The 24,399-nt window shown below is 50.5% G+C and overlaps 1 protein-coding gene across 1 annotated transcript in view; it reads left to right on the top strand.

The window, feature by feature from the left end:
- Nucleotides 1–685: 685 nt before the first annotated feature.
- Nucleotides 686–24,399, top strand: part of STK24 (serine/threonine kinase 24) — a 112,646-nt gene continuing 88,932 nt past the window's right edge. The window contains exon 1 of the mRNA XM_059378047.1: nucleotides 686–1,139. Within this exon, the coding sequence (XP_059234030.1) occupies nucleotides 1,098–1,139 (42 nt within the window). The 5' untranslated portion in view covers nucleotides 686–1,097. The remainder of the gene's footprint in view (nucleotides 1,140–24,399) is intronic.

Below are 24,399 nucleotides of genomic sequence, written 5' to 3'. Positions count from 1 at the left end.
CTTCAAGTGGGGCTGCTTTCAAGCAGCAGAAACACGGAGCTGAGCGTGAACAGCTCTCGACCTCTCCCCTCCCGGCTTCCTCCTCGGGTGGGTGGGAAACTTCACCCAGAAGCCGAAGAAGCTCCGCCCTGGTAGTCTGGAACTGGCCACGGACCGGGGACCCTCTGGGCCCTCTCCCTCCCGAGGTCCCCCTGCCCTAGCCTCTGCCCTCGGGGAGGTCGCCCGGAGCCCGTTTCCCTGGGGGCAGACGGAGCGGGGTGGGCTTGCGTGGACCAGGAAGAGGATGGCAGAGTTCAGACTTGGCGCTCCCCGCTCCCTCGCCGCCCGGCCCCGCTGCGCGCCGGACTCCGGCCGGGAGCGCGGGGGGAAGTGGGGGCGGCGAGGCTAAGCGGGGGGTTGGGCACGCTGCCAACCCCAGGTCCGACTCAGTCCCCTCCTCCCCTAGCCCGGCGCGGGGGCTGAGGCCCCCCTCCCCGCACTCGTGCGCCGGCCGCCTCCCGGCTCCGCTCCGCCGGCTGGCAGCGGGAGGCGGCCCGCGGGAGGCGCTCGGATCCCCGCCAGGACCCCCGCCCGCCCGGCAGGCGGCGGCGCAGGCGGCTGCGGCCTAGGGCGCCGGGCGGCCGCGAGCCTCCTCCCCCTCCCGGAAGCGCGGGGCGGGGTCCCCGGCCGGGCCGCGGGGGCGGGCGCGGGGGCCGGGCCGGGGCGGGGCGCGCTGGGCTCTGCGCTCGCGGGCTCGGCGGGCTGTGCGCGCCCACTCCCGCTCCAGGCGGCCAGCGCGCGCGGGCCCAGGCCGCCCGGCTCCAGCCCAGCAGCAGCGGCGGCAGCTCGCGGCGAGTCCCCGGGCCACTCTCGCAGCCCCTCCCCGGCGCGGTGCATGGAGACGCGGCCCGCCGCCCGCCGCTGAGCCCGCCGCCCCGCCCGGGACCCGCCGGGGCTGGGGTGGCCTCAGACTCCGGCAGGCCCCCGCCGAAGCCGGACTCGGGCTTGGCCGGCCGCCCCCGCCGCCCCGGGGCTGCGCGCGGCCCGCGGGCCTCGTCGCCCGCGCGGATCGCCGCGGCCCGGCCGTCCCGTCCCAGGAAGTGGCCGTCCTGGCCGCCATGGCTCACTCCCCGGTGCAGTCGGGCCTGCCAGGCATGCAGGTAAGCAGGAGCCGGGCCGCGAGCGGAGGGAGGGGATGCGCGGCCCGGGGCGGAAGCGGGGAACTTGGCGGTGTAAACACGGCCCCCCCTCCACACGCTGCCCCTTCCGGGGTCGCGCCGGCCTCCAGCGCGGCGCTCCAGCCCCCAGGGCGCCCCTGCCCCGCGCCGCGGCCCGGGGCTCGGGGACAGGGGGTGGGGGTGAGCGCAGGGATGAGGGGGTCCGCGGCCTGGAGGCGCCCTCGCGGGCCGGGGGCCGCGGGGGTCTGGCAGGGATGTGGGGGAGCCCTCTCCGCCGCCCTCTCCGCACTACGCCTTGCGAGCTGCAGGCCCGGCGCCCGCCGGGTCCCCGGGAGAAGTGATGGGGGGAAATGCCCTTGGAGGCCCCGACCCGGTCTTTAGGCCCTGCGTGCAGGCGGGGGGCGGCGGAGGCCCCGTTCCCCGCGAGCAGGAGTTAAAGTTGAGAGGCCGGAGGGGAGCCCCGGGCGCGCCCCGACTCGTCCTGGGCCCGGCCGGGCGGAGGAGGCAGGGCGGGGTGAGGGAAGGTGTAACCGCCAGCCCCCACTCCCGGCGCTTTTGCTCCGCGCCTTTCCTTCTGGTGCCAACTGAGGGGAAAGTGCGAGCGTGTAAACCTTCTGGAAGGAGGAATCAGGCGGACAGCATGTACTCCAGTGTCCCGAGCCGACGCTGACCCGCCCGATCTCGGGACACTGGGCTTTCACTTGGACACTTGATTGGATCCAGACGAGTTCCTTCCCCGTAAACCTCTCGGTGGATACTTTGTGGCATCTTGGCTTAACCAGTGATTTGGCGGAGGGGTGGGGGTGGGGGTTGTGTGTTGGGCTTGACTTTCAAATGTGCCTGCTAGCATTAGAGTCTTTTCGCCTTTGGGGACTGTTTTTAGTCCTTTGGAAAACAAAACTACTTGGCCCTGGTTAATTTGTCATATTTGCAAGCGCACAAATGGTGGCAAAATAGGAAATGGGACTGAAATCTCATGATACAGTGGGAGTATGTCTTTAAAGTTTTGTTCTCCCGGTTTAGTTGAGGGAGTGTACATAAAGAGCTTTAAAAAAACAACCACGGTATCCAAGTGGATTTATTTGTTATTTTACAGACATCCGCCGGCCCATTTTTTTCCGTCTTCCCTTGCTCTTTAGGGCTGAGAAGTGCAGTGTTTGGACCTGGCATCTTAAGGGCTGAGACTTGAATCTGACAGGTCTTCCCATGGCAGGTCGTATGGCCCACCCCACCCCCGCCTTTTGTTAACCGTAAAAAGAAAGCTGGATTTCATTGTTCAGGTTTGAAATCTATAAAAATAGCAACACCAAAGCTACCAGAATTTTATCCTGAAGTTTTTTTTTTTTTTTTAATAAAGGAATAACAGTCAAAGTTAGTATCTTGAGTGTACTTGAAGAAAACTGCCCTTGAATCTCATTTAAAGAGCTTTTAAACTCAACACTCATTTAAAACCTAAGCTTCTGCAGACTGTTAGGTAAAAATCAGATGTGGTTTCTTGGTATTAAAGTTCCTGCTTCGCTTTGGTTTGAATGGAGAGGCAGGAAGGCACGGTGAACTGGGTGAAAATGATTCCTGAGCCCTAGAGCAAGAAGAAGCTCTTGAGTTGAACAACTTTTCTTTTCTTTTCTTTTTTTTATCAGTTATTTCCTTTAGACTGACGTCTGCCGTGTTAATCAGGTTGTAATCTAGTACGGATGCCTCACTTAAAGTTTACAGTGGAGGTGTAAGGCCTTTGTGGAAAGTGAATCAGTTTGAGGCGGTACTTAAAGCCCTGTTGGTTGGTGCCCTGAAGAAGGTATCAGGTGGTCTCCAGGTGGTGGTGTCTGTTCTCAACGTTGTCTGTTGTCTTTTTTTTTTCCCCCTCAAGTGGATAGGCGAAATCTTGGAAAGAGGATGTAAATTTCCATTTCAAGGGAACTGTTTTTGTTTGGTTGAGACCTCCAGATTTTCAGCTGTCATAGGTTGGGGGCAGGGAGCTGTAAAAGGTGGCTTTCAGCACTCCTGTCTTTAAGTCCATGTAAAAACTGTAATTGTGTTTAGTGTGCCATTTGGGGAAGAACATTCCTTTCCTCTCCCTTCTCCCAAGAAGAAAAACAACAGGCGCATTTATTTTTCTCCTTTGAATTAGCAGTTGTTACCAGCCCAGGAGGCTTTCCTCAAAGTTATGGGTTAAATTAAATGGAAGTCACACCTGCTTTTGACTGTTCTCTAGAATAAGATAAGAGACACTGCTAACCCTTCTGTGTCTGGTCCCGATACTTCCAATCACCCCGCCCCCTTTTTTTGTTCCCCTCTCATCTTCTGAACAGGGCTTATAAGGAGTTGGGGTAAAAATTTCAGAAAGACAGCAGAGTGAATTTAGGTGGCCTGAATTTAAGTATCAGAGATACTTAAGTAAGCCTGAAAGGACATTTTCATATAAACACCATTTTTTCGTTGTCTCGCAAATCATTTTTATGCCTCTAGATTTTTATTGGTGCCTCTGGAGGTAGGGGTGTTATTTATTCTGTCTTCTGGATGTGAAAGCCAACAGAGACTAATTGAACTGACCAAGGAGAGGGAGTATATGAGCTGGGAAGTGTGTGATTTGAAACCAGAACTTTTCCTGTCTCCCAGACTGTGTTTCTGCTCATCATGGTGTACTGCTGCTTTATTATAACTTTTGCAAACATTAAAGGCTTTTTAAATTACACTTTGGGGGGCGCCTGGGTGGCTCAGTGGGTTAAGCTGCTGCCTTCAGCTCAGGTCATGATCTCAGGGTCCTGGGATCGAGTCCCGCATCGGGCTCTCTGCTTAGCAGGGAGCCTGCTTCCCTCTGTCTCTCTCTGCCTGCCTCTCTGTGTACTGTGATCTCTCTCTGTCAAATAAATAAATAAAATCTTAAAAAAAAAAATTCCACTTTGGGTTTGCTGAAGAACTATGCTAAATGAGGAATACAAGATTGATACTTTATTTGGCCAGGAACTATTATTGAACATTTATATGCCAGGTCCTAGGTAAGGGGTAGAGGACTGTACATCTGAATGAGTTAATATTTGTAATAAATGTGTAATGAAGGTTGCCAGGGGCCTTTTTTACCTCCCACATCTCAGTTTCCTATTAACATAGGGGAGAAAATAAAAAATCATGAACTGAATGTAGTAACTACAAATAGACTTACAGAAATTAGGTTGATTTGGGGATGTATGTACTCCGTGTCCTTGAACATTTGTTGTTTCAATCAGTTTAATTCAGATTTGAAGAAAAGCTTCAGTTGTCAGTGGGAACACTAGCCAGCTTTTAGTTTGCTTAAGTTGTAATTTAAGAAGAATTAGGTTTTGGTTTATAAGTTTCTCTTGCAGATTTTTATTGGTCACATCTCAGCTTCCAAGCTTTTTGGTTTGTGACCCGCGTAAGAAGTACATTTTACATCAAGATCTGAAACAGAAGTTTTAAGAGACAGCCCTGACCCTCACTACTTGTGATGTCCTGCTTTTGTGTGATGTCTTTTATTTAAAAAGAAAGAGAGAAAGAAAGAAAGAAAAGCTGGTTGCAGCATTAAATTGATTTCACAGCTGACTGGTTTGACCCAAGTCCGAAAAATACTGAGTTTGGTATGTCCCATGTGCAGGACAGCTGAGTTACTTAGCATGTTTTGAGGATGTCGTTAATTTACTATATTTCCCGATTTGAAAAGTACAAGAGGGTTTAGAGGAATAGCTGGGAAACTTAGTTTCTACTTGGTAAGCCATCCTGTCCCCCTCTCTTCCTCTCTATTGTTCTCCTTGATTGGAAAGACTAACCTTGGCTGAGAATGTCCCTTTAAGTGGGGATTGCGAGAGGAGCGTTGAACAGCCTGGTTTGGACATGTTGGGAACTTTCCTCAAGTGCTCTTGCTTGCCCTGGGGACACCTGTGTACCCTTAAAAATACGGGAAATGAAGGAAAACAGAAGGACAGCTGCATTTAATTGTGGCTTCAGTGCTCTCGGATTTTTTTCCCCTTGTTTGTGTCGCATTGCCATCGTTTTTTTTCCTGTTTCCATGGAAGAGGCCTCTCCATGTTCAGCCTGTTGCCATCTGCGCCCTGGGGAAAGGTTGGCATGTTACGGGGTGTGGACATTCCCGGGATTTGTGAGATTGAGGTTCTGAAGGCACCTTGAGCGAAATGCTTTAGTGTGGAATGGGGTCTAGGGTCCGATGTTGGACGAGATGGGGAGCCTCTGTGGTTGCGGTGCCAGGACCTGTGAGGAGTGGGTGGGGACCTCGGCGGGCCACGTGCTCAGGAAGTCAGCTGCCCAGCGAGGGCTGTGATCTGGGCGGTCCCAGGGGTTGGAAAGCAGGTTCACGGGGACACAGAGGTTGGAAAGCAGGGGTTGGAAAGCAGGTTCATGGGGACTAGCCTGGACCCCAGAGCGGGGGCTGGGGAAGGGGGCCTGCGCTCCGGCTGGGGTAGGGAAGCACTGAGTGTCAGGAGCTTTAGGAGTCCTGCTTGGCTGCTGGAGGTGGAAGTAGGATCCTGGGGCTGGCTGGCTGCCACTTGGAAGGCGGTGAGAGGAACCCCAGGCTGGTGAGAGTCGGGACAGACAAAACTGAGTGGTTGGAGGTTCAGGTGTCAGCAGGATAGCCAAGGTGGACTTTCTTCTTTTTCAAGATTTTTTATTTTCAAGTGATCTCCACCCTACATGGAGCTCCGAGACCCACTCACAGCCCTGAGATCAAGAGTTCATGCTCCGCCGACTGAGCCAAGCCAGAGGCCTGCCCCTCAGGGTGGAGTTTTTAGCAGATTGACTTCAAACCTTGGTAATTTTGAACTCTCAGTGAACATTGAACACTCTTTTTCTTTTTTTTTTTTTTAATACGATCTCCCATCTCCCCAGCTTTTGATGCTTTTTTGCTGTTCTATGCTAAGAGTAATAAGGAAAGTAAAGGCACAGTTTTCTGTTACTGTTAGTTGCCTAAGATTGTTTTTTTTTTTTTTTAAATTTTTTATTTGACAGGCTAAATATGTTTTCTTAAATACCCGTTTAAATATAACTTGAAGGAGTGTAGGACATTTTGGTTGTAATCCAGCTATGGGAACGGTCCTGGTAGGATTTCACATAGAACCAAATGACCTTCAAGTCGAAATTGGTCAGGTTAGATTTTTCTAGGCTGCCGACATAGCACGGTGTCCCCTCAGGGTTGTTACGGGCAAGTGGCAGCCATCCTTGCTTTCTCGTTCCTGCGTGTGATGCAACTTCACGTTCCTCTTCCCGCTGTTTTCATGCGCAGAGCAGAGCTCGCCCACTTCGTGCCCGTGGAAGGGTATTTCTAGGACCTTGATGAAAGACGTGGTGTGAGGAGTCACTGAAGAAATGAGCCTGTTGGCAGCTGCTGCTTCTTCCTAGAGTCTTTTTTAAGGCAGCTGAGGCCAGGGTCAAGGAGTCAGAGGATCTCTGGAGAAACATGCCACTTGGCACTGCGTTGGGAGCCATCTCCCAGTGATTCAGAGTTGCCTGCTTGGGAATTCCGTACCTGCAGGAAATGGGCCACACTGAGCCAGCCCTTCTGTGGCTTCTTTTTTATGCTTCAGCTCAGCATTGTTATCGTTCAGGGAACCTTGGAACCTTGTAGCAGCAGGGAGTGCAGGAAATAGAGGTTGCACTGTTATCCCTGTGTGTCTGTTTAGGGTCATCTGGTGTCCTTGGACCAGTCATTTCCCATAATTCACATTTTTGCAGTACAGTATGTTTTAAAAAAACTCCTAGGGCCCAGTGCTTTGGGGAAAAGAAAAAAAAAATCATGGCTAACATAACACCTGGCTGTGGAGTTGAGTATGGAGTTTTCCTTTTTTTAAAAATTTTATTTATTTGACAGAGATGCAGCAAGAGAGGGAACACGAGCAGGGGAAGTGGGAAAGGGAGAAGCAGGCTTCCCGCCGAGCAGGGAGCCCTATGTGGGACTCTATCTCAGGACCCTGGGATCATGAACCTGACCCGAAGGCAGGTGCTTCCCGACGGCGTCTAGGTCGCTCAGTGGTTAGAGTATGGAGTTTTCTAAACCCAAATGGCTCCTTGATTTCCAAGGTTCAGATTAAAAAAAAAAAAAAAAGTATCTTTGCTTGCTACAAGATATACGAACACCCCAGATTGTGGATTACAAAGGCACTGTATGTGCATACCCCTGGGGACAGCATTGTTGACTTTAGAGACCTTCCATTATGTTTTCTTGAGGGTTGTTAGGTTTTCTTGAAGGTCAGGGTCAGTACAGGGAACCTTATCTGAGCAGCGCCTGCTGGTATCTGAATAAATCGTGGGAACATTCTGAGTTTTCTGTTAATGCTTACGAAATATGTAGCGGGTGTTTATCTTCCTATTATTTTAAGCCTCTTCCTATTTTTAAAAAGATTTTTTAAAAGGCCCTGAGACTTGAAACGACCATGTAGGTCCAGATTCTTTGTTTTAATTATTTAGGATTTTTGCTTAGTTTTTATTTAAAAGGTTGAGCATAAAGAGACATACGGCCGAATCAGGTTTGTTCGGAAGGAGAGCCGTGACTGGCCCCTTGCCTCCCTCGTCCTCCTCCCCAAAGGCAGCCCCCTTGATCTCTGTTAGCTAATTGTTGTTATTTCTACTTTATTTATATAGAACATTTAAAAAATTGCTGCTGCTTTTTTCCTAGTTTAGGGCGGGGTCTGTGTGTGGACTTCGGACTCTGAAGAAGAGGCTTTGGTTCTTGGCTGTCTCAGGCACAGGTCCCTCTCTTCCCTCTCCCCGGCATAGTCTTCTTCTGACTTTGGTGACGTGCTAGCCCAGCCCTTTAGCAAACCGGGATAACTTTTCAAATCTTCACTGAAATTTTTTTTTTAAATAATGTAATTGCCTTAGTTTGGGCTGCTGTGACAACGTCCCGTACAGAGACTGGGTAGCTTAAACACCAAATGTTGATTCCTCATAGTTCTGGAGCCTGGTGAGATCGAGGCTCTGGAAGATTCTCTGTCTGCTGAGGGTAGCTCTTCCCGGGTCATGGACGGTCTGTTCCATGGCAGAGGGGTGTGGGAGCCCTCTACGCTCTCTAAGGACACTTGTCCCAATCCCAAGGGCTCCACTTTCATGATCTAATCACAGGCCCCACCTCCCAATACCAATCCCAGAGGGGACTGGGTTAAAGGTGGGAATTTGGGGAGGACACAAGACATTCAGTCTGTGGCAGTATTTATAACTTACTCAGCCAAAGCTTGCAGAAGTTACTGAAATGTTTTCCGAAGTTTAGGTCAAGCAGACAGGTGTCTGGAGACATCTTGCTGTGAGCCTTCTGAGCCGCTCCCGAGTGGACTGGTGGTCGTCTGCCCTTAGCGCTCTGCTCACGGCCTCTGTCACCTTTTGCCCTCAAACGTGGGACTCCTCGTGCTGCCCTGGACCACCTCTTTTTCTGTGTCTCCTGTCACTGTCTGTCTGGGTTTACACTGTTGTGTTGGCGAAGTGTATCTTGCAGTGCCTTCCTGTGAATAAGGTACATAGGAGATAGGTTCTTTGAGGTCATGAACATTTCTTTTCCTCTCAATTAATGTTTTGGCATGGGATATAGTTACAGGGTGGAAACTATTTTCCTCCAGGATTTTGAAGGCATTTCTCAGTGTTTGAGGCTTCATTGTCGCCGGTCAAGTCTGCAGTGCCACACCAGCACTGGATTCTGTGTGTGTGAGTTCTTTTGTTCTTCCTGAGCCTAATAGGATCTGAATTTTTTCTTCCTGAGCTCGGTTTTCACAATAACTTGTCATGATGCAGGTCTTTTTTTTGTGACCGATACTCAGGAAGCCCTTATCATTGGGCAGCTCAGGTCTTTTCTGTGGTCTCCCTCTCTTAAATTATTATTTGGATGTTGGACCTTCCATTGAGGACGGGTCCTCAAAGAGTTTTATCCTTTTAAACCTGTTTGCTCTCTCTTTGTCTCGCTTACTTGGCTTTCTGGAAGACTGTCTCAGTTTTTTCTTCTAACTCTTCTAATGAGTGTTTCTGCTCTAATTTTTTAAATTCTAAGAGGTCTTTTTGGTTCTCTGAATGTTCTTTCATTATTTCAGTTGAAATATTTGCTCTTATCTCCCTGGGTATGTTAATTGCAGTTATGTTTCCTTCCTCCAGAATAGATTCTCTTCCTCCAAGGCCCTTGGTCCCCTCTTGTTGGTCATGGTCTTTATTTCTAATGCTAGAGGCCACCCTTGAATGTCCACTCCTCTTTAAGAGTGGGGGACAACCATGCTGGTTGGAAATCTGAGCCCTTGACTGGAGCTTTGTAAACCTCAGTGATGCCGGGTGCTTCTGCCAGATGGCAGAGGTGACGAATGGCTGATGTCTGTTTCTTTCAGCCTTTTATACATTTCCCCTTCCTGGAGAAGCTTCTGACCTGCTCTGGTCTGGACCCCTTCTTGTCCACAGCTGGTGCTCCCCCTGCTGCTCCCCCTGCTGCTCCCTCCTCCCATCTGAGACCTGAAGCCTGATGTGCGCCAGGCGCTGGAGGTTGGGGGAGGACTGAGTGTGGGTGCTCCGTCTTGTGGAGCTGCGCTCCCGTTATTTAACTCCCGCCTCTGTCCTCCTCCAGGAGCCCTCGGCTTCCTTTCTAGGAACTGTGATTTCAGTAGTTGCCCTGATTGGGAAGGCTGTGAGCGGGGAAGGCCACTGGGGGGTCTAACCACTTGGTTAATTGACTTTCCATCCTTATTTTAGATGCTGCCGGTTCCTGAATTCTGCGGATTCAGGCTGCAAATGGGCTTGGCTGGCGGCGCTCTCTCCATCTCCAGTTTCGCCTGTCCTTCCCCTCCCTCCTCTGAGTTTCTTCCCACTCATGGAATTTCATTGCTTTTGGTCTTTTCTCCCCTCCTGGCAGGCAGAGGTTTAACCTTAGAGAACCTCCCTTTGTTCTGGTTTGTTGGGATTTCAGGATTGTTCAGAGTAGGTTACGCTCAGCTTTCTGCCTGGATGCCCCTCCTTCAGCTGGTACAGAATAGAATGAGTGCACTTTGAATTCCAAAGTCAGGTCTTCTCCAGGTGCCCGAGCCCGGTGAAGGGCTCCTCAGGCCCTCGTTCCCTTCAGGAGATGGTGCCTTCTCTTTTCTCTCTGTTAGTCGACGACCATATAAATCCATGCCTGTTTTTTACATATCTCTATCAGTGACCTCCACTTTTGTAACTTGAGCTGAGAACCTGTTTTTCTCTATTCTGTGTCTCATTTGCTAGTCTCAAGGTCATGTGGGCACAGAACCATTTCTTGAAGCCTCATAGTATCTCTTTGGAGAAACATCTTCTTCAGTTGATGTGTGTTTTGGGGGCTCAGCCCTGGCTTGGAATGGACTGTGTGCTTCTGGAGGTGGGGAGCCTGGAGCAGCTCCCCTGGCCACTGGCTCCGTGGTGGTCAGTGCGGGACCCGGGCGCAGGTGCATAGCAGCTGTCTGATAGCCCGACACGGTGTTCAGGAGGACACGTGGTGGAGCCAGTTGGCCGTGTGTCAGGGGGTTCCATGCTGTGGACGGAGGCCCGTGGCGTGGGGGTCTCTGCAGGTTCCATGCCGTGCACAGCCTTGTGCGCAGCCTCAGCATTTATGAGCCCTCAGCTCAGGTGTGTATCTAAGCAGGTAAGGTTGCTCTTGTGGGATAGGACCTTAAACTGATTTCCTACTTAGGAGCAAAGTATTTTTGGGGGGGTGGGTAGAAACTTATAGTAATAAATCATTGAGTGAAAGTGAAAGATCATCCTGAATTTGGGGGACAAGGTGGTGGTTAGCAGTTATTTTCGGTACCATTTCATAGGATAACTTTGAAGTTCCGTGCAGTGTGGTTACAGTTGCTAAATTGCTACCTGAACTCCGGGTAAACTGAGAGCCAGCTGGGGAAAGGCATTGTTTGAACATTCTGGGAGTTTCCTTGTGTTTGATGCATCTTCGTTGTGCCCAATGTTTCTCGAGAGGTATTTTGAAAAGAGAAGAATTATGTTGAGTACAAAGAGTTACTCAGTTCCTTAGCGGTTCCTTGTGGTAGGCGGGTTTTCTTTTTCCTTCTGCTCCTCTGCATTACCAGAATAGATAAGTGGGAGAAGTAAAGGTGCCTTTTGCTTTGCTGAGTTGAGAAAATAAATATTTGTTGCTTGTAGTGGAGGGAAGCCTTGAAGGAGTAGGACAAACTTTTATTACCTTCTTCCCAAGGGGAGGGTGCTGGTGGGCTGCTTCTGCCCTTGGGCAGTCCTTGAGGCTTCTGCCCAGGTGGAGGGGCTCTTATACCCATTTTACAGGTGGGAAAACAGAGGCTTAGGAAGTTTAACCAAGGCCCCTCAGCTAGAAAACAGCCCTATTGGGGCGAGAGCTCTGACATCGGATGCCAGCATTGGCGGTGCTCTCCCTCACACCAGAATGCCTCCCACCGAGCCTTTCAGGTCCTGCCCTTGCCCCGTCCTGCCACATGGGATCCTGTGTCCCTAAGGGTCACAGTGTGCTTCCAGCCTCTGTGAAACCAGCCCAGTAGGAGATGGTATTTTGGGCACCTGTATTACCCCCCCCCCCTTTTTTTTTTTTTACTTTTAAATATTTTGTTCCTGCTCTGGTATTATTTTTAAGTGGCTTCCCAAAATGTGTGATTGTGCCTGTGGGGGTGGTGACTTGGACATTAAGGTGTTTTCCCCATTTCTGGTCCCCAGTCCCTCTACTGAGCCCTTGGCCCTCCCCTCCAGTGGGATTGGGGCCTTTGGGGGCCTCTTACTGCCTTTCTGTTGTTGCCAGAATAGCTGAAGAAGGTACCCATAGTCAGACCAGTGGTTTCGAAGTTTTAGCATTTTTTCTCATCACCTGGAGGGCTTCATGAACTGTAGACTGCTAGGCTGTCGGTCTGGGACGAACACTAACAAGTTCTCCAGCTGTGTGTCTGTCTCAGGGACCACAGTTTGAAAACCATTAAACTGGAGAATTAAAAATCCTTAAATCCCTGTTGCTGGCCACTGTGGGACACTCTAGCGATGCCCCATTTGAAATCTCAGTTGAAAATCAGTGCTTGGGGTGTGCGGCGGGCTCCGTCAGTAGAGCCTGCAGCTCTTTTTAGGGGTTTCACCACTTCGGATTTTCATTTTTTCTTATTGATTTATAACGTAAACTCAAGTTGGTTAACATACAGTGCGGCGTTGTTTTCAGGAGTAGAATTTAGTGACTCATCGGCGTGTGTAACACCGAGTGCTCGTTTGGTCACGCGCCCTCCGTACCGCCCGTTTAGCTCGTCTCCCCTCCCACCCCCCTGCAGCGACCCTCAGCTTGTTCCCTGTACTTAAGAGTCTCTTATGGTTTGCCTCCCTCTGTTTTTATCTTATTTTAGTTTTCCTTCCCTTCTCTACGTTCGTATGTTTTGTTTCTTAAGTTCCACATGTGAGTTTTCACTCGGACAGTGTTTGTCTTTCTCTGACTGACTTCCCTTAACATAATACCCTCTAGTTCCCTCTGTGTTGTTGCAGATGCAAGCGTTCATTCTTTTTGACCCCTGAGTAATATTCCATTGTGTTTACACGCCACATCTTCTTTATCCATTCATCAGTTGGTGGACGTTCGGGCTCTTTCCATGATTTGTCTGTTGTTGACAGTGAGAGCTTGCAACTCTTGATCTTGGGATCATGAGTTTGAGCCTCACATTGGGTGTAGAGGAGGCTTAAAAAGGAAATCTTAAAAAAAAAAAAAAAAAAGAAAGACAATTCTTGAGACTTATGACTTACATTTCAGAAGACTGACTTTGGAACCATGGGTATAGCTTTGGGAATTGGGAATTGACTGGGCTTCTGTGAGACTTGTTAGAGCCTTAACTGTTTTAGCAGGTATCATAAACCTGTTGGGAAATAAAGGAAGATCTGTGTTCTGTATCTTTGTGACATCAGAACCTTACTTTGTAAGGACTGCATCCCTTAGAATTAGCATTCCACTGTTCTTTTGGAAAACACCAAACCACAACAGAAGTCCTGACGTGATCATTTTCCTAGGGTTGTGAGGAGGACTTAATCGTCCCAACTCAAGCCTTTGGTTGCTTGTGACCAGATAGCTTGTACTGCTTTTCAGTCTTTCTCGCTGGTCAGCTCTCCGCTCCTCCTGCCTCTGGGAACCTGCTCATCTGACAGGATATCCCTTGCTGGGAGGGGGGCTAGCTAGGAAATGAATGGGTTCTCTTTGGGCAAAATTGATTTTCTTTTCTTGCACTTGTTCTGTTTGACACTGAAGATATACATATATGTGTGACTGGGAAAAATATTCCAGGCCAGTAGACTTTGTTATATTTGGGATCTCAGAGGTTGTATGCTTTTATGTATAAATAGTTGATTTGATTTTAATTTGAAAAATAATCTGTATTTCTATATTAGCAGTCTTTTATTAGAGTTTACTGCGATTAGCTAAACTTCAGCCTTATCTGACTTGCTTATTTGAGGGTGGTTTTGGGGGGAAGGAAGAAGTCTTGATTTTTTTTTTAAGTCTATTGTAATTTTTCCCAGCTTTTTAATTTTTAATTTTAATTTTATTTTTTTTAAAGATTTTATTTATTTATTTGACAGGATTACAAGTAGGCAGGGAGGCAGGCAGAGAGAGAGAGATAGGAGGAAGCAGGCTCCCTGCCGAGCAGAGAGCCGGATGCGGGACTTGATCTCAGGACTCTGGGATCATGACCTGAGCCGACTGCAGAGGCTTTAACTCACTGAGCCACCCAGGCGCCCCACAGAGCTTTTTAAAATGTGTTTTTTGTCCAATATAAGGGTAAATGGTGTATAAGGGTAAATGGATTTAGGAGATGGACTGTGTCAGGAAGGGCAGTTTCGAGGTTTGGGCTCCTCTCTTCCCTTAGTCAGTGACGACTTGGGGGTCTTCCTAAAAACAGAGTTTGTGTCATTTAGAGGGCTTCCCTCCGTGTTTTCTCCTTCAAGAAACGGTGAGGTGCTGCTGTGAAGTGAAACTGGGTGCATTTCCTGACCTCACTGTCCTCACACGGGCTGCTTGAATTTGTCCCCAACGCGGGCATGCGTGGTGGTGGTGGTACTCTCCTGTCACGCTCGCAGTTGGAGAGCCACAGCCCCGGGGTGTGACCAGAGGTATCGTGGGACAGAATTCCTTCTCTGCTTAGGCTTGAAGCGGGGTCATGTTTTCAAGTGATCCCCTAGTTTAGAATAGTTTTGAGTTGAAAAGCAGTTTTGTCAAGGATCTGTTTGATCCCTCCCTTTGGATGGATTACTGTGTATGTGGAGCAAAGGTTTCTCAGCCCCCCCCCCCCATGTAAATGTAAATGTCTGTGCTCACATATGTGTGCTCATATACAGTATGTTAATTTCTTTCCTCTTCATTGTGATGTGTCAGTAAGTAGCCTTTAAAAACCTTGTGCTGTAACACTCCTAGTTAGAAGCAGTTTATCCTCTTTGTAGGTCCAAAAAGAACAAAGTTTCTGTTTTCTTTTTATCTCCAAAAGGAACAAACCCCTCAACATCCTGAAAAACAGAACGGAAAGTTACCTAAAGTGATAAAATACTGATGAATCGCTAAACCAGGATTACACTCCATATTAATGCACTTGAATTTAAATAAAAATTTGGAGAAGGAGATATAAAAAATGATGAAATATTCTAAGCCCTTTTAAAATGATTAAATTCTCCATATTTTTCTACATGGTTTGTTGCACCGGTTCCTTCTTAGTAGGTTAGCCATAGCGATCAAGGCTGGTTTTGAAATTCCGGGAAAGAGATTCTTCCCTGTGTCCTTTCGTGTCAGGGTCACAATAATTCTGTTCACTTCTGCTGGGGAACCTGTGGCCGTGGAGGCTCTTGGAAGACCGGAGCGAGGGCTTCACTTGCTTACCTGCTGCCGTGTACGAGCACTCCCTCCCAGTCCGGCCATAGTGCCTACGTGTAGTCTACTAAAAAGTTATGTGAAATGGGGGGTTGAAGATAGGTACAGAAATGGGAACCCCTTTCTGGGAACACATACTCACTCTAGCCCCCATTAAATCATTTCTAAAGAGGGGCGTGTGGGTGGCTTAGTGGGTTAAAGCCTCTGCCTTCAGCTGGGGTCATGATCTCAGGGTCCTGGGATCAAGCCCCACATCAGGCTCTCTGCTCAGCAGGGAGCCTGCTTCCTCCTCTCTCTCTGCCTGCCTCTCTGCCTACTTGTGTTTTTTGTCTGACAAATAGATAAATAAAATCTTAAAAAAAAGTTATTTCTAAAGGAAAGCATGTATGGTGTCAGTACTTGAGTAAAGCTGTTTATGACTTTGCTTATTTTCCAGTCGTCTCTGAACGTACGTACGTTCAGATCTGTAAGAAATCGCACTCATACACAGGTGGTTCTTTTGTATTTTCCATCCAGAAATGGATCATAGGTATCGTCCCCCATTTCTACATTTTTTTTTTAAAAGAGATTTTATTCATTTATTTGCCAGAGAGAGAACACAAGCAGGGAGTGGGAAAGGGAGAAGCAGGCATCCAGCCGAGCAAGGAGCCCAATGTGGGGCTCGATCCCAGGACCCTGAGACCATGGCCTGAGCCGAAGGCAGACACCCAATGACCGAGCCACCCAGGCACCCCACCGCATGGTTTGTTTTAAGGTCTTGACTGACTTAACCTTGCCTCCGTCATGTAAGGCTCCCTCTTCCTTGGGACTCAGAGCTCTGGTCGGAAGCACTATCCTTTTCGTCTCTGCTGGCCGGACAGAGTAACCTTGCCACTTTGTCTTGCTTTTGGAGAAAGAAACAGTAATTCATCACTGTTACTGTTGTTCATGAGTCTTTGTGGTTAATTGTTTTGCTTACATTGATACGCTATAGACCGTTCACCCAGTGGGATGGCAGATAGATGCTGGGCTCCGCTTCCCCTGCCGAGTTGTGTCCCAAACAGAGGACACTGTGCGTGGACTGGGCGCACGTATGCGTGTGTGTGTGTAGCACCTGCACACGCACGCATGGGCCGGTGTGAGCGGTAACTCAATGGCAGAACCTCTCTCCTTTTGGGCCTCCTTTAGTTAGCTAGTGAAGCGACCCCTCGGCCCCGAGGATGATGAACAGCAGGAAGTCTGCTGGGCTGTACTGTGTTCTTAATTGTTCTTCAGGTGAACACTTTATCTATGTGGTACGTATAAGTATTCTAGCTTTTTTTTTTTTTATTTAAACGATTTTATTTATTTGTGAGAGAGAGTGAGAGTGCACAAGCAGGGGGAGTAGCAGAGGGAGAGGCAGGCTTCCTGCTGAGCAGGGACCCCCCCCCCCCCCCCGGTCTGGATCCCAGGATCCCAGAATCCCAGGACCCCGGGATCATGACCTGAGCTGAAGGCAGGTGCTTAACTGACTGAGCCACCCAGGCACCCCAGTATTCTAGTTGTAGAATAGCTTTTCTATTGTGTGTATTTCTTTTCAGTCTTTTGCTTTAATGAAAAGTTGTAGGTAGCTGGGAAACTGGCAGGACCGTGACCGGTGCAGATATTGTGAGTTGAGATTCCTGCACCAAATGAACCTTCACGCCCGAACAGGACCAGCCTGCTCTTAGCAGTTTCAGAGTATGTACCAGAGGCCCTGTATCCACGGCTCTTCCCGCACATGGTGCCTACGGGAGCAAGGGACTGCTGGCCTCCACGGTGCGGGTGTGGAGGGTGGGCTGCCTCGCTAGCTGCATGGGGGGGGGGGGGGGGGGGGCCCCCGGGGGGGGGGGGGGGGGGGGGGGCGGCCCCGGGGGCGGGGGGGGGGGGGGGGGGGGCGGCGCCACGGGCTGAGTTTCTGCACCAAGACTGGGGTCGACCCCCATCCCTTCATGGCGTCCTGCCCGCTGGTTTCAGATCAGCGTCAATCTTTCCTCCAAAGGAGTTAGGAAAAACTTGTTTTCTCAGAGACTTGGGAGTTTTGGAACCTCGAATAAGGGACATGGACCTGTAACTACCAACTTTCTACCATATGTACATTTTCCTGAATACAGAAATTTGAGAACTAGAAGGCAGTGATCGGAGAATCTAGCATTACGGAGTTCCGCTGGAACCTGTTGGCCTTTTCTCTTCATTCAAATTTAAAAACTTCTTTATTGTACAATTGATCATCCTTAGTTGTTTAGCTCTTGTGAGCGCAGACACAGAAGTGAGTGTTGTTGGACAGATGCACAATTACTGAGGGGGAGGAAGTGTTGTCAGACCCTGTGTCTCAAGGTCTTTGCTATTTATAGCTGAAACATGGTGTCGACTGGCCTCTTGGCTTGTGGTATTGAAACAGAAACATTTATAAGGCTATATTGATATTTTGATTATAATTTAGTGCCAGGATCCTACCACTGTTACCATTTGTTGCAAGCCGAAGCAAAATTTCTCATGTGTCAGAGAAAAAGTTTAAAATACGGACATTGCCCCAGTGCATGTCAAATTGGGTTTTTAAGTTTGTCAGTTAGAAGTCCGGCATGTTTTCGTCTAGAAACGAGTTTAGAAATGGTGGTTAAGTTGTGAGGCTATGCTAGAAAAGCCTCACCGACCTACAATTTAAGGGTCACGTTCCTGGTTCCGGAGGCAGGAAGCCAGTTGGTGTAAGAGGGCTGGGGGAGAAGGAAGCATTTTTTTTCCTTTTCTTGGTCTAGGGCTGGCCCTGGGCAGCATTGCCGAGCTCAGGGGGCTCTCCGGCAGGTTGCTGGCCCTCACTGTCCTGCCCAGTCCCTGTCTCCACCCGTGGAGGCCTTCTTGGTACCGTGGCTCTGGTGTGAGATTTCTTGACCGCGTCCGTGGCAGCAGGTTTCAGTCGTTCCCAGTTAAAATTCCGACTCCTTCTTTTAAAGCCAATTTTAGCTAGATTTGGGAAAGCCTCTCCACTAGTTGATGTATAAGTAGTAGTCGTTGATTCCAGGAAGAAAGTGCATTGCTCTGAATAAATACCTAAAATGCAGAGTATCAGGCAGTGAAAGGTTGAAGGCCTGTGTAGGAGAGAGCGTCTGTGCCACGCCCCATGCCTGCTGCTGCTGGAACTTGGAAGACAGATGCCAAGCCCTGTCTTCAGGGGGCGTATGTCCTGATAGCAGGGCACGTGTATGAGCCCGCGTCGGTGGGACGAAGGCAGCTGCAGGAGCGTAAGGCACAGAGGTAGCATAGAGGAGACAGTCACGAAATACCAGAGGTGGCACTTTGAAAATCGATCAAGGAAATGATGCCTGAGCTCTGTTCTGGAAGATTTTTTAAAGGCAAAAAGAATCTAGACAGATTAGAGTGTTCAAAATCGTAAGAGTTTTTTTTTTTCCCCCTCTAAAATAGCATGAAGTTTGGAAAAGTGCAAGGAATTCACTTTTGTTCGACATGAAAGGGAAAGGAAGGAGAACAAGAGACAGGAATTGAAGAGGTCGTCAGGGACCAGATCATAAAGGACCATGCTGAGTGGTCGGGGCTGCAGCCTATTAGGTAAAGCAGAATTTCCAGGAAAGTTTGCAGCTGCAGACGGAGACCACTTTTGGATTTTAACAGCTTGCCTGGTGCCTGGGCTAGGAGACCCTTGCCACCTCGGGTGTGCCACTAGGGGGACTGGACTGGGGCATCCCCGGCTGGGTAGGGAGAAGAGGAATTCCAGAGGGTAGGTGGAATGGGCTGGATTTGGTAGGGGTGGCAGTGGAGGGAGAGGGGGTCCGAGGGGAGCCTCTAGGGTTCTGGCTGGGGCGTGTGGATGAATGAATGGAGGGGCCCCTGAGATGATGGGCCTGTGGAGGCGAGGTAGGAGATCTGTGTCTATTTCAGATGCTGGAATGTAGGAGGAGGGAAGGAATAGGTGGTTTCCCATCTGGGTCTGGAGCTTGGGGGAAGGGTCTGGATGAGGAGGGACGGAAGCTGGGACTTACTAATAAGTAGGTCATCAGTGGTGGTTAGCAGTACAGGCGTGAGCGCGGTGAAGAGGGTGTTGAAAAGCCACGAGCCCGCGTAGGATCTTGCTTCCGGACGCCTGGACGTTCCGCCTGCCTGCTTTTCCCTGTGAGCCGTGCTCGGAGCTCTGCCAGCTGCTCAGCAGGGCATTGCGGTCCGAGGCCGCAGGGCGGAAGGGTGGGTGTTAGTCTGTTCCCTGGGGGCAGGGTTCACAAACTGATTGCTCTGTAGTCTAGAGCAGCTCCTAGTCTCTTGGGTGGCAGGGCGTTTCTTCTGACACACGTTTTATTACGTTAAATCCTATGCCAGAACTCCAAGTACCTAGTCCTCAAAATATGCTGACTTTTGACCCTGAATCTCCCTCATGGGTGGTTTACTGGATGTGACTGCTGAAGTGGATCAGAAAGCAGCTTTCCAGTGAGCTGGAGAGCAGAATTTAATGAGGACGTTCAGACATTTTGGTTTGGTTACACCTGCAGAGATCAGTGTGGAAGCCTCTAGATTAACTCGACCAAATGAGCGTTCGTTTAGCCCAGAAGGTTGAAGGGGAGGTCCCTGCCGGGCTCCTGACTGCACCCGGTCCGACGGGGAGGAAAAGTCAGGAAGAAGGAAGGCAGTGATGGGGTGGGTCGTGTCGGGCGATGGCGCTGTTGCAATCATTTTCTTTAGTGTGTGCACGTGAAGCGTGCCAAAGCACTGGTTTTTGACAAGAAATGGATTTTGGAGTTGTATCTTGTTGGTTTACTTCCAGTTACTCTCCAAGAAGCAGGATGTTTTAAATAACTTGGGAGCCTGGAGAGGACAGTTCCTACAACTTGGGGTAGATGGGAGCTGCTGAGTTTGCGTCGCTGGTTTTGCCAGAGCTAATTTCAGTACTTGGAGTGGAAGGGCCCGTTGTGCTCGGTGAAGAGCTGTGGGTGTCCCGGGTGTTGGGGCGGTGGGGGCTCTCTGGGGGTGGTACCTGGAGCGATGAGGATACTCCTGTCGACAACAGAATTGAGCAGAGGGTACGCAGACTTCTGTATACTCTCAATGTCCCCCCTCCGCCCCGCCCCTGATTATATTGGTTCCGATCAATGAGCCTACATTGATGCCTCATTATCATCAGAAGTCCGTGGTTTGTGTCACATGGTTCACCCCTGTCGCACTCTCTGTCGGTTTTAACAAATACGTGAGGACATGTGTTCACCCTTAACAGTGTGCAGAAGAGTCTCACTGCCCAGAAAATCAGTGTGGGTCTTTTAAAAACATGTCCTTTTGGTTCTACTGGAATATTTTTTTACCTGTACACCATTTTTCCTCCCGTTTTTTTACTCTCTGACTTGACCAGAGTAGTTTTCTCTTGGTACGGGGGAGCCTGGGTTGCCCTTGGTCTCCGTCCTTATAAAAGCTGTGTGCACTTGGGGTTCTCGGGGTGCACGTATCCCAAATGATGTCTTGAGAAGTTAGTGGCTCTTGGCAGCCATCCAGGAACCAGACAAGGGAGGATTTTTTTTTTTAAGACTTTATTTATTTGATAGCGAGGCAGCAAGAGAGGGAACACAAGCACAAGCAGGGGGAGTGGGAGAGGGTATGAGCAAGGGGCCTGAGGCGGGGCTGGATCCAGCATCCCGGGGGGCCATGACCCGAGCCAGACACCCAGCGACTGAGCCACCCAGGCGCCCCGCAAGGGAAGGTTCTAGCAGGGCCTCCCTCCACAGCTCGTCGTTGGCTCCCTGCTCCTCCAGTTCTGAGACTGTGGAGTTGAAAAGCGTGTATCCGCACTGAACGCGGGGGAGGCTCGCACCTCCTCTGAGTAGCTCTTCTTTTCGTTTCAATCCCTAAAATTTCCGTCTTCCCGGCTTTTCCCAGCTGGGTCAAGGGGAAGGCGAAGGCCATTTCGCCCCAGAGTTGGAATAGGTGCTCTTAGGCTTCAGAGCCCCCCAACTCCACTGACTTCTGCCTGGGCTGAGGCTCTGCGGAGCTGCCGCACACTGTTGACCTGGCCTTAGCGTCTCTGATGTGTCTGATACCAGTTTGGTCCTTTGGGTCTGAACCCTTTCCTATAACCCAGCTCCTGTGGAAGGCTGTTGGGAATTGTAAGGAGGGAAAAATTAACTGCACATGGTTTCCCCCTCCAATCCCCCTAGACTAACGTAAGGACTCCATTAAAAAAACAAGCTATTACAAATTTTAATTTAAAATATTACAGAAGTAAACATAACTAACTGTAAAAAAAAAATCAGTACAGAATTGTATGGTTTTATCCCTCAGGGTAACTAATGTTGAACGTAAGGATTCTGTGTTTGCCTTAATTGCAAAGGGTTGTTCACTCTTCTACATTGAGAACTGAAGGAGAAGGCTGGGAATGCCATTTATTTTTTCCTCCTTATCACAGCAGTTCTATCGGAAATGTCACCAACCTCTAACCAAGACCCCTTAAGCCATCCAGTTTCTGCCAGCACTTAAGTGCTTTCCATACTCCTGATGAGACATGATACTCATTCTTCAACCAACAGAGATTGACTGGATGTCTGCTGTGTTTCTAGGACCCTGCTAGAGGCCGGGGAAGTAGATGAGGTTTGCCTGCTGTCCGTAATGCTCTCGCAGCCCGTTGCCCGCAGACATTCCGGCAGCCCAGCAAGCGCCCGGAGTATAGGGTGATACTAATCAAAGTGGATGAAAAGAAAGGAGCCTTCCTGGAGGAGGTGGCCTTGGGCATACATATAAGTAGTTCTTTAAGGTGCTAGTGGGTAAAGAGCATTCGAGGCAGATAGGATCTTGTCATGGAATTGGCTGTAATTTGGGATAACTGTTGTAGATCAGTTAAGTGAACGTTTTCCCCTACCCGAGAAAATGAGAAGGAAAAGGTATTAGAGAGATTTCAGTTTGGAATAGGATAAAAGTGCTAAGAAAAGAAAGGTGAAGTCTGGGGGGTTCAAGTCTGGTGGGGTCTCCTTAATGGATTGGGTCATCCAGATTATGCAGCAGTGGCCTGAAGTGACTTTGGTGGCCTCTTAATTTATCTCTGACTGGCTTGAGGGACACATAGCAAGGAGAGATTGGAGACCTAGGTAGGTCTTGATTTCTATAGGCTGGCCCCAGTATATTCCATTTCTAAAAGTTGACCTTAATCTTCATTCCTGATTCAGAGGAATGGTTTGTTGTTAATTTTTTTTTTAATTGGGCTAAATGCACACGGAAGCACGGGGGAGGGGGGCGGTATAGATGGTTTCGCTTTATTTTGTGTGCTTAGGGCCTTTGGAACGAAGCAAAAATACCCGCAGGGGCGCCTGGGGAGGGGCTCAGTGGCTCAGGTCATGATCCCAGAGTCCTGAATGGAGCCCCGCGTCGGGTTCCCCGCTTCTCCCTGCCTCTGTGCTCTCCCTCCTCCTCACTCTTTCAAATAAATAAAATCTTTAAATGTATATGAGTGTTTTTACCTTTGAGCCAAGAGCTTTGGGCGGGCTTCCCCTGGGGGAGGCTGGCTGTGGCCGCGAGCTCGGCCGGGAGCTCGGCGGGAGGCCCGCGTGCGGGGAGGCGCGGACGGGTTCCGGGGACCGGTTCCGGGACGGTTACCCGTGGCGGGCGGGGGAGACGCCGCGAGGGAAGGAGGCAGCTGCTGTGTAATCAGGGCAGAAGAAACAAGGAAGGGTTGCCTTCTCTCTCTGACAGAGTCCCCTCCGGCGGCGACGTCGGTGTCAGCGACGAGTCGCGCGCAGGGCGAAGACCCCTCTGTGGCGGGGGAGGCCGGCCGCCTCGGAGCCGGAGCCGCGGGGCGGCGCGCGGGGCAGCTTCGGGCCGCGGCGTCGGGCTCCTCGGCCGGAGAGGGGTCGGCTGGGCCCTCGCTCGGCCTGCGGGGAGCTGAAGACTCTTCAGAGGGTTGGCGCGAAAGAGTCGCTCAACCTGAAACCTTGGTGCGTCGCAGCGGCGGTCGCCGCTCTCGGGGCGGAGTCGCGGCCGGAGTTGGGTGAACAGTCCGGGTGCAGAGGCCCCGCGACCCTGTGCGACCCCCTGCGCGACCCCCTGCGCGACCCCTGCGCGGGCTCCGGGGGGCGGGGGCTTCGCCGAGCGCTCCGGACGCCTGTGGGAGGCCGGACGGTGGACGGAATAGGTGACCAAGTAGATGAAGTCGTTCCTTCGGTTTTCAGAGGGAAAGCGGTGGCCGGAGGGGGCGTCGTGGCGCGTGCCCAGGGCTGCTGTGTGATCTGAGGCCGACCCCTGGGGACCCCTGGGGCCGGGTCAGCGCCGGGACGCTCCCGGAGGCCTCCTCCCATATCCGGCCTTTGGCTGCAGTGGACCGGGTGCCTGTCGTTTGTCGTCCGCGTTCCCGCCGCTGCGCATTCGCGACTCAGAGGAAAGAGGCACCTAAGGCTTCGGGTCAGACTGATGGGAACACGAGGACGTTTGTCATATGCCAGCTTGAAAACTTCCAGTATATGATTCTCAGGAAACTGCAGTATGTACGCCTCTGTCTCCTCTTTGATGAACACTTGGGCCGGCAGAGGCACGGAATGAGTGAGAAACGGAAAAGGTTTGAACCCACCCGCCTCTGGCCGTGGGCACCATCCTTACGCTGTGGTTCTCCAGTGCATTTGCCTCCTGGACTGCAGCGTGAGGCGTTTCTGTTCGGTTCTCCAGGGAGAAATTGGTGTCCAGCCCCACAACGGGCCCCACCTCCTCTGAGCGCTTTGCAGCCCACTGTTCGGTATGGGGAATAAACCCCGTCTGGGATGGGTTTATTGGGGTATTTGATTGGATACGGGATTGAGGCTGTGGTACTGAGGTATAGAGAAGGTGACTTGTACATGTTGTGCATTTGTTCAGTTTGCACGGTTGGTAATAAGGCCAAGGTTTCTGGGTTGAGAGCTGAATACGTATGGGGGCCTTGCAGAGGAAACAGTGATTTGCAATGAAAGATCGCCCCTTCCCCTCCGCAGGGGCCTACTTGTGCAGGAGTCCGTGAAGAGGAGTCAGTACAAATACTGGGAAAACAGCACAGCCTGCTCTCTGCTCACTTTAATTTAATTTAATTAATTTTAAAAGATTTTCTTTATTTATTTGACAGGGAGAGACACAGCGAGAGAGGGAACACAAGTAGGGGCAGTGGGAGAGGGAGAAGCGGGCTCCCCACTGAGCAGTAAGCCCGATGTGGGACTTGATCCCAGGACCCTGGGATCCTGACCCGAGCCAAAAGTGGATGCCTAATGACGAAGACACCCAGGTGTCTCTCTCTGTTCACTTAAAAAAAAAAAAAAAAGATCTTTTCAATATCATCTATCTTTCTTTCTTTCTTTTTTGTAAAGCTATCATTTATTTATTTGAGAGAGAGTGAGAGAGAGCACAAGCCGGGTTAGGGGCAGAGGGAGAGGGAGAAGCAGACTCCCCGATGAACAGGGAGCCCAACACTGGGCTCGATCCCAGGACCCCGGGACCATGATCTGAGCG

This window comes from Mustela nigripes, chromosome 15 (genome assembly GCF_022355385.1).
Source record: "Mustela nigripes isolate SB6536 chromosome 15, MUSNIG.SB6536, whole genome shotgun sequence".
In the NCBI taxonomy this organism is placed as follows: Eukaryota; Metazoa; Chordata; class Mammalia; order Carnivora; family Mustelidae; genus Mustela; species Mustela nigripes.
The sequence above is the reverse complement of the archived record's forward strand: the minus strand, read 5'-3'. Positions and strand labels throughout refer to the sequence as shown.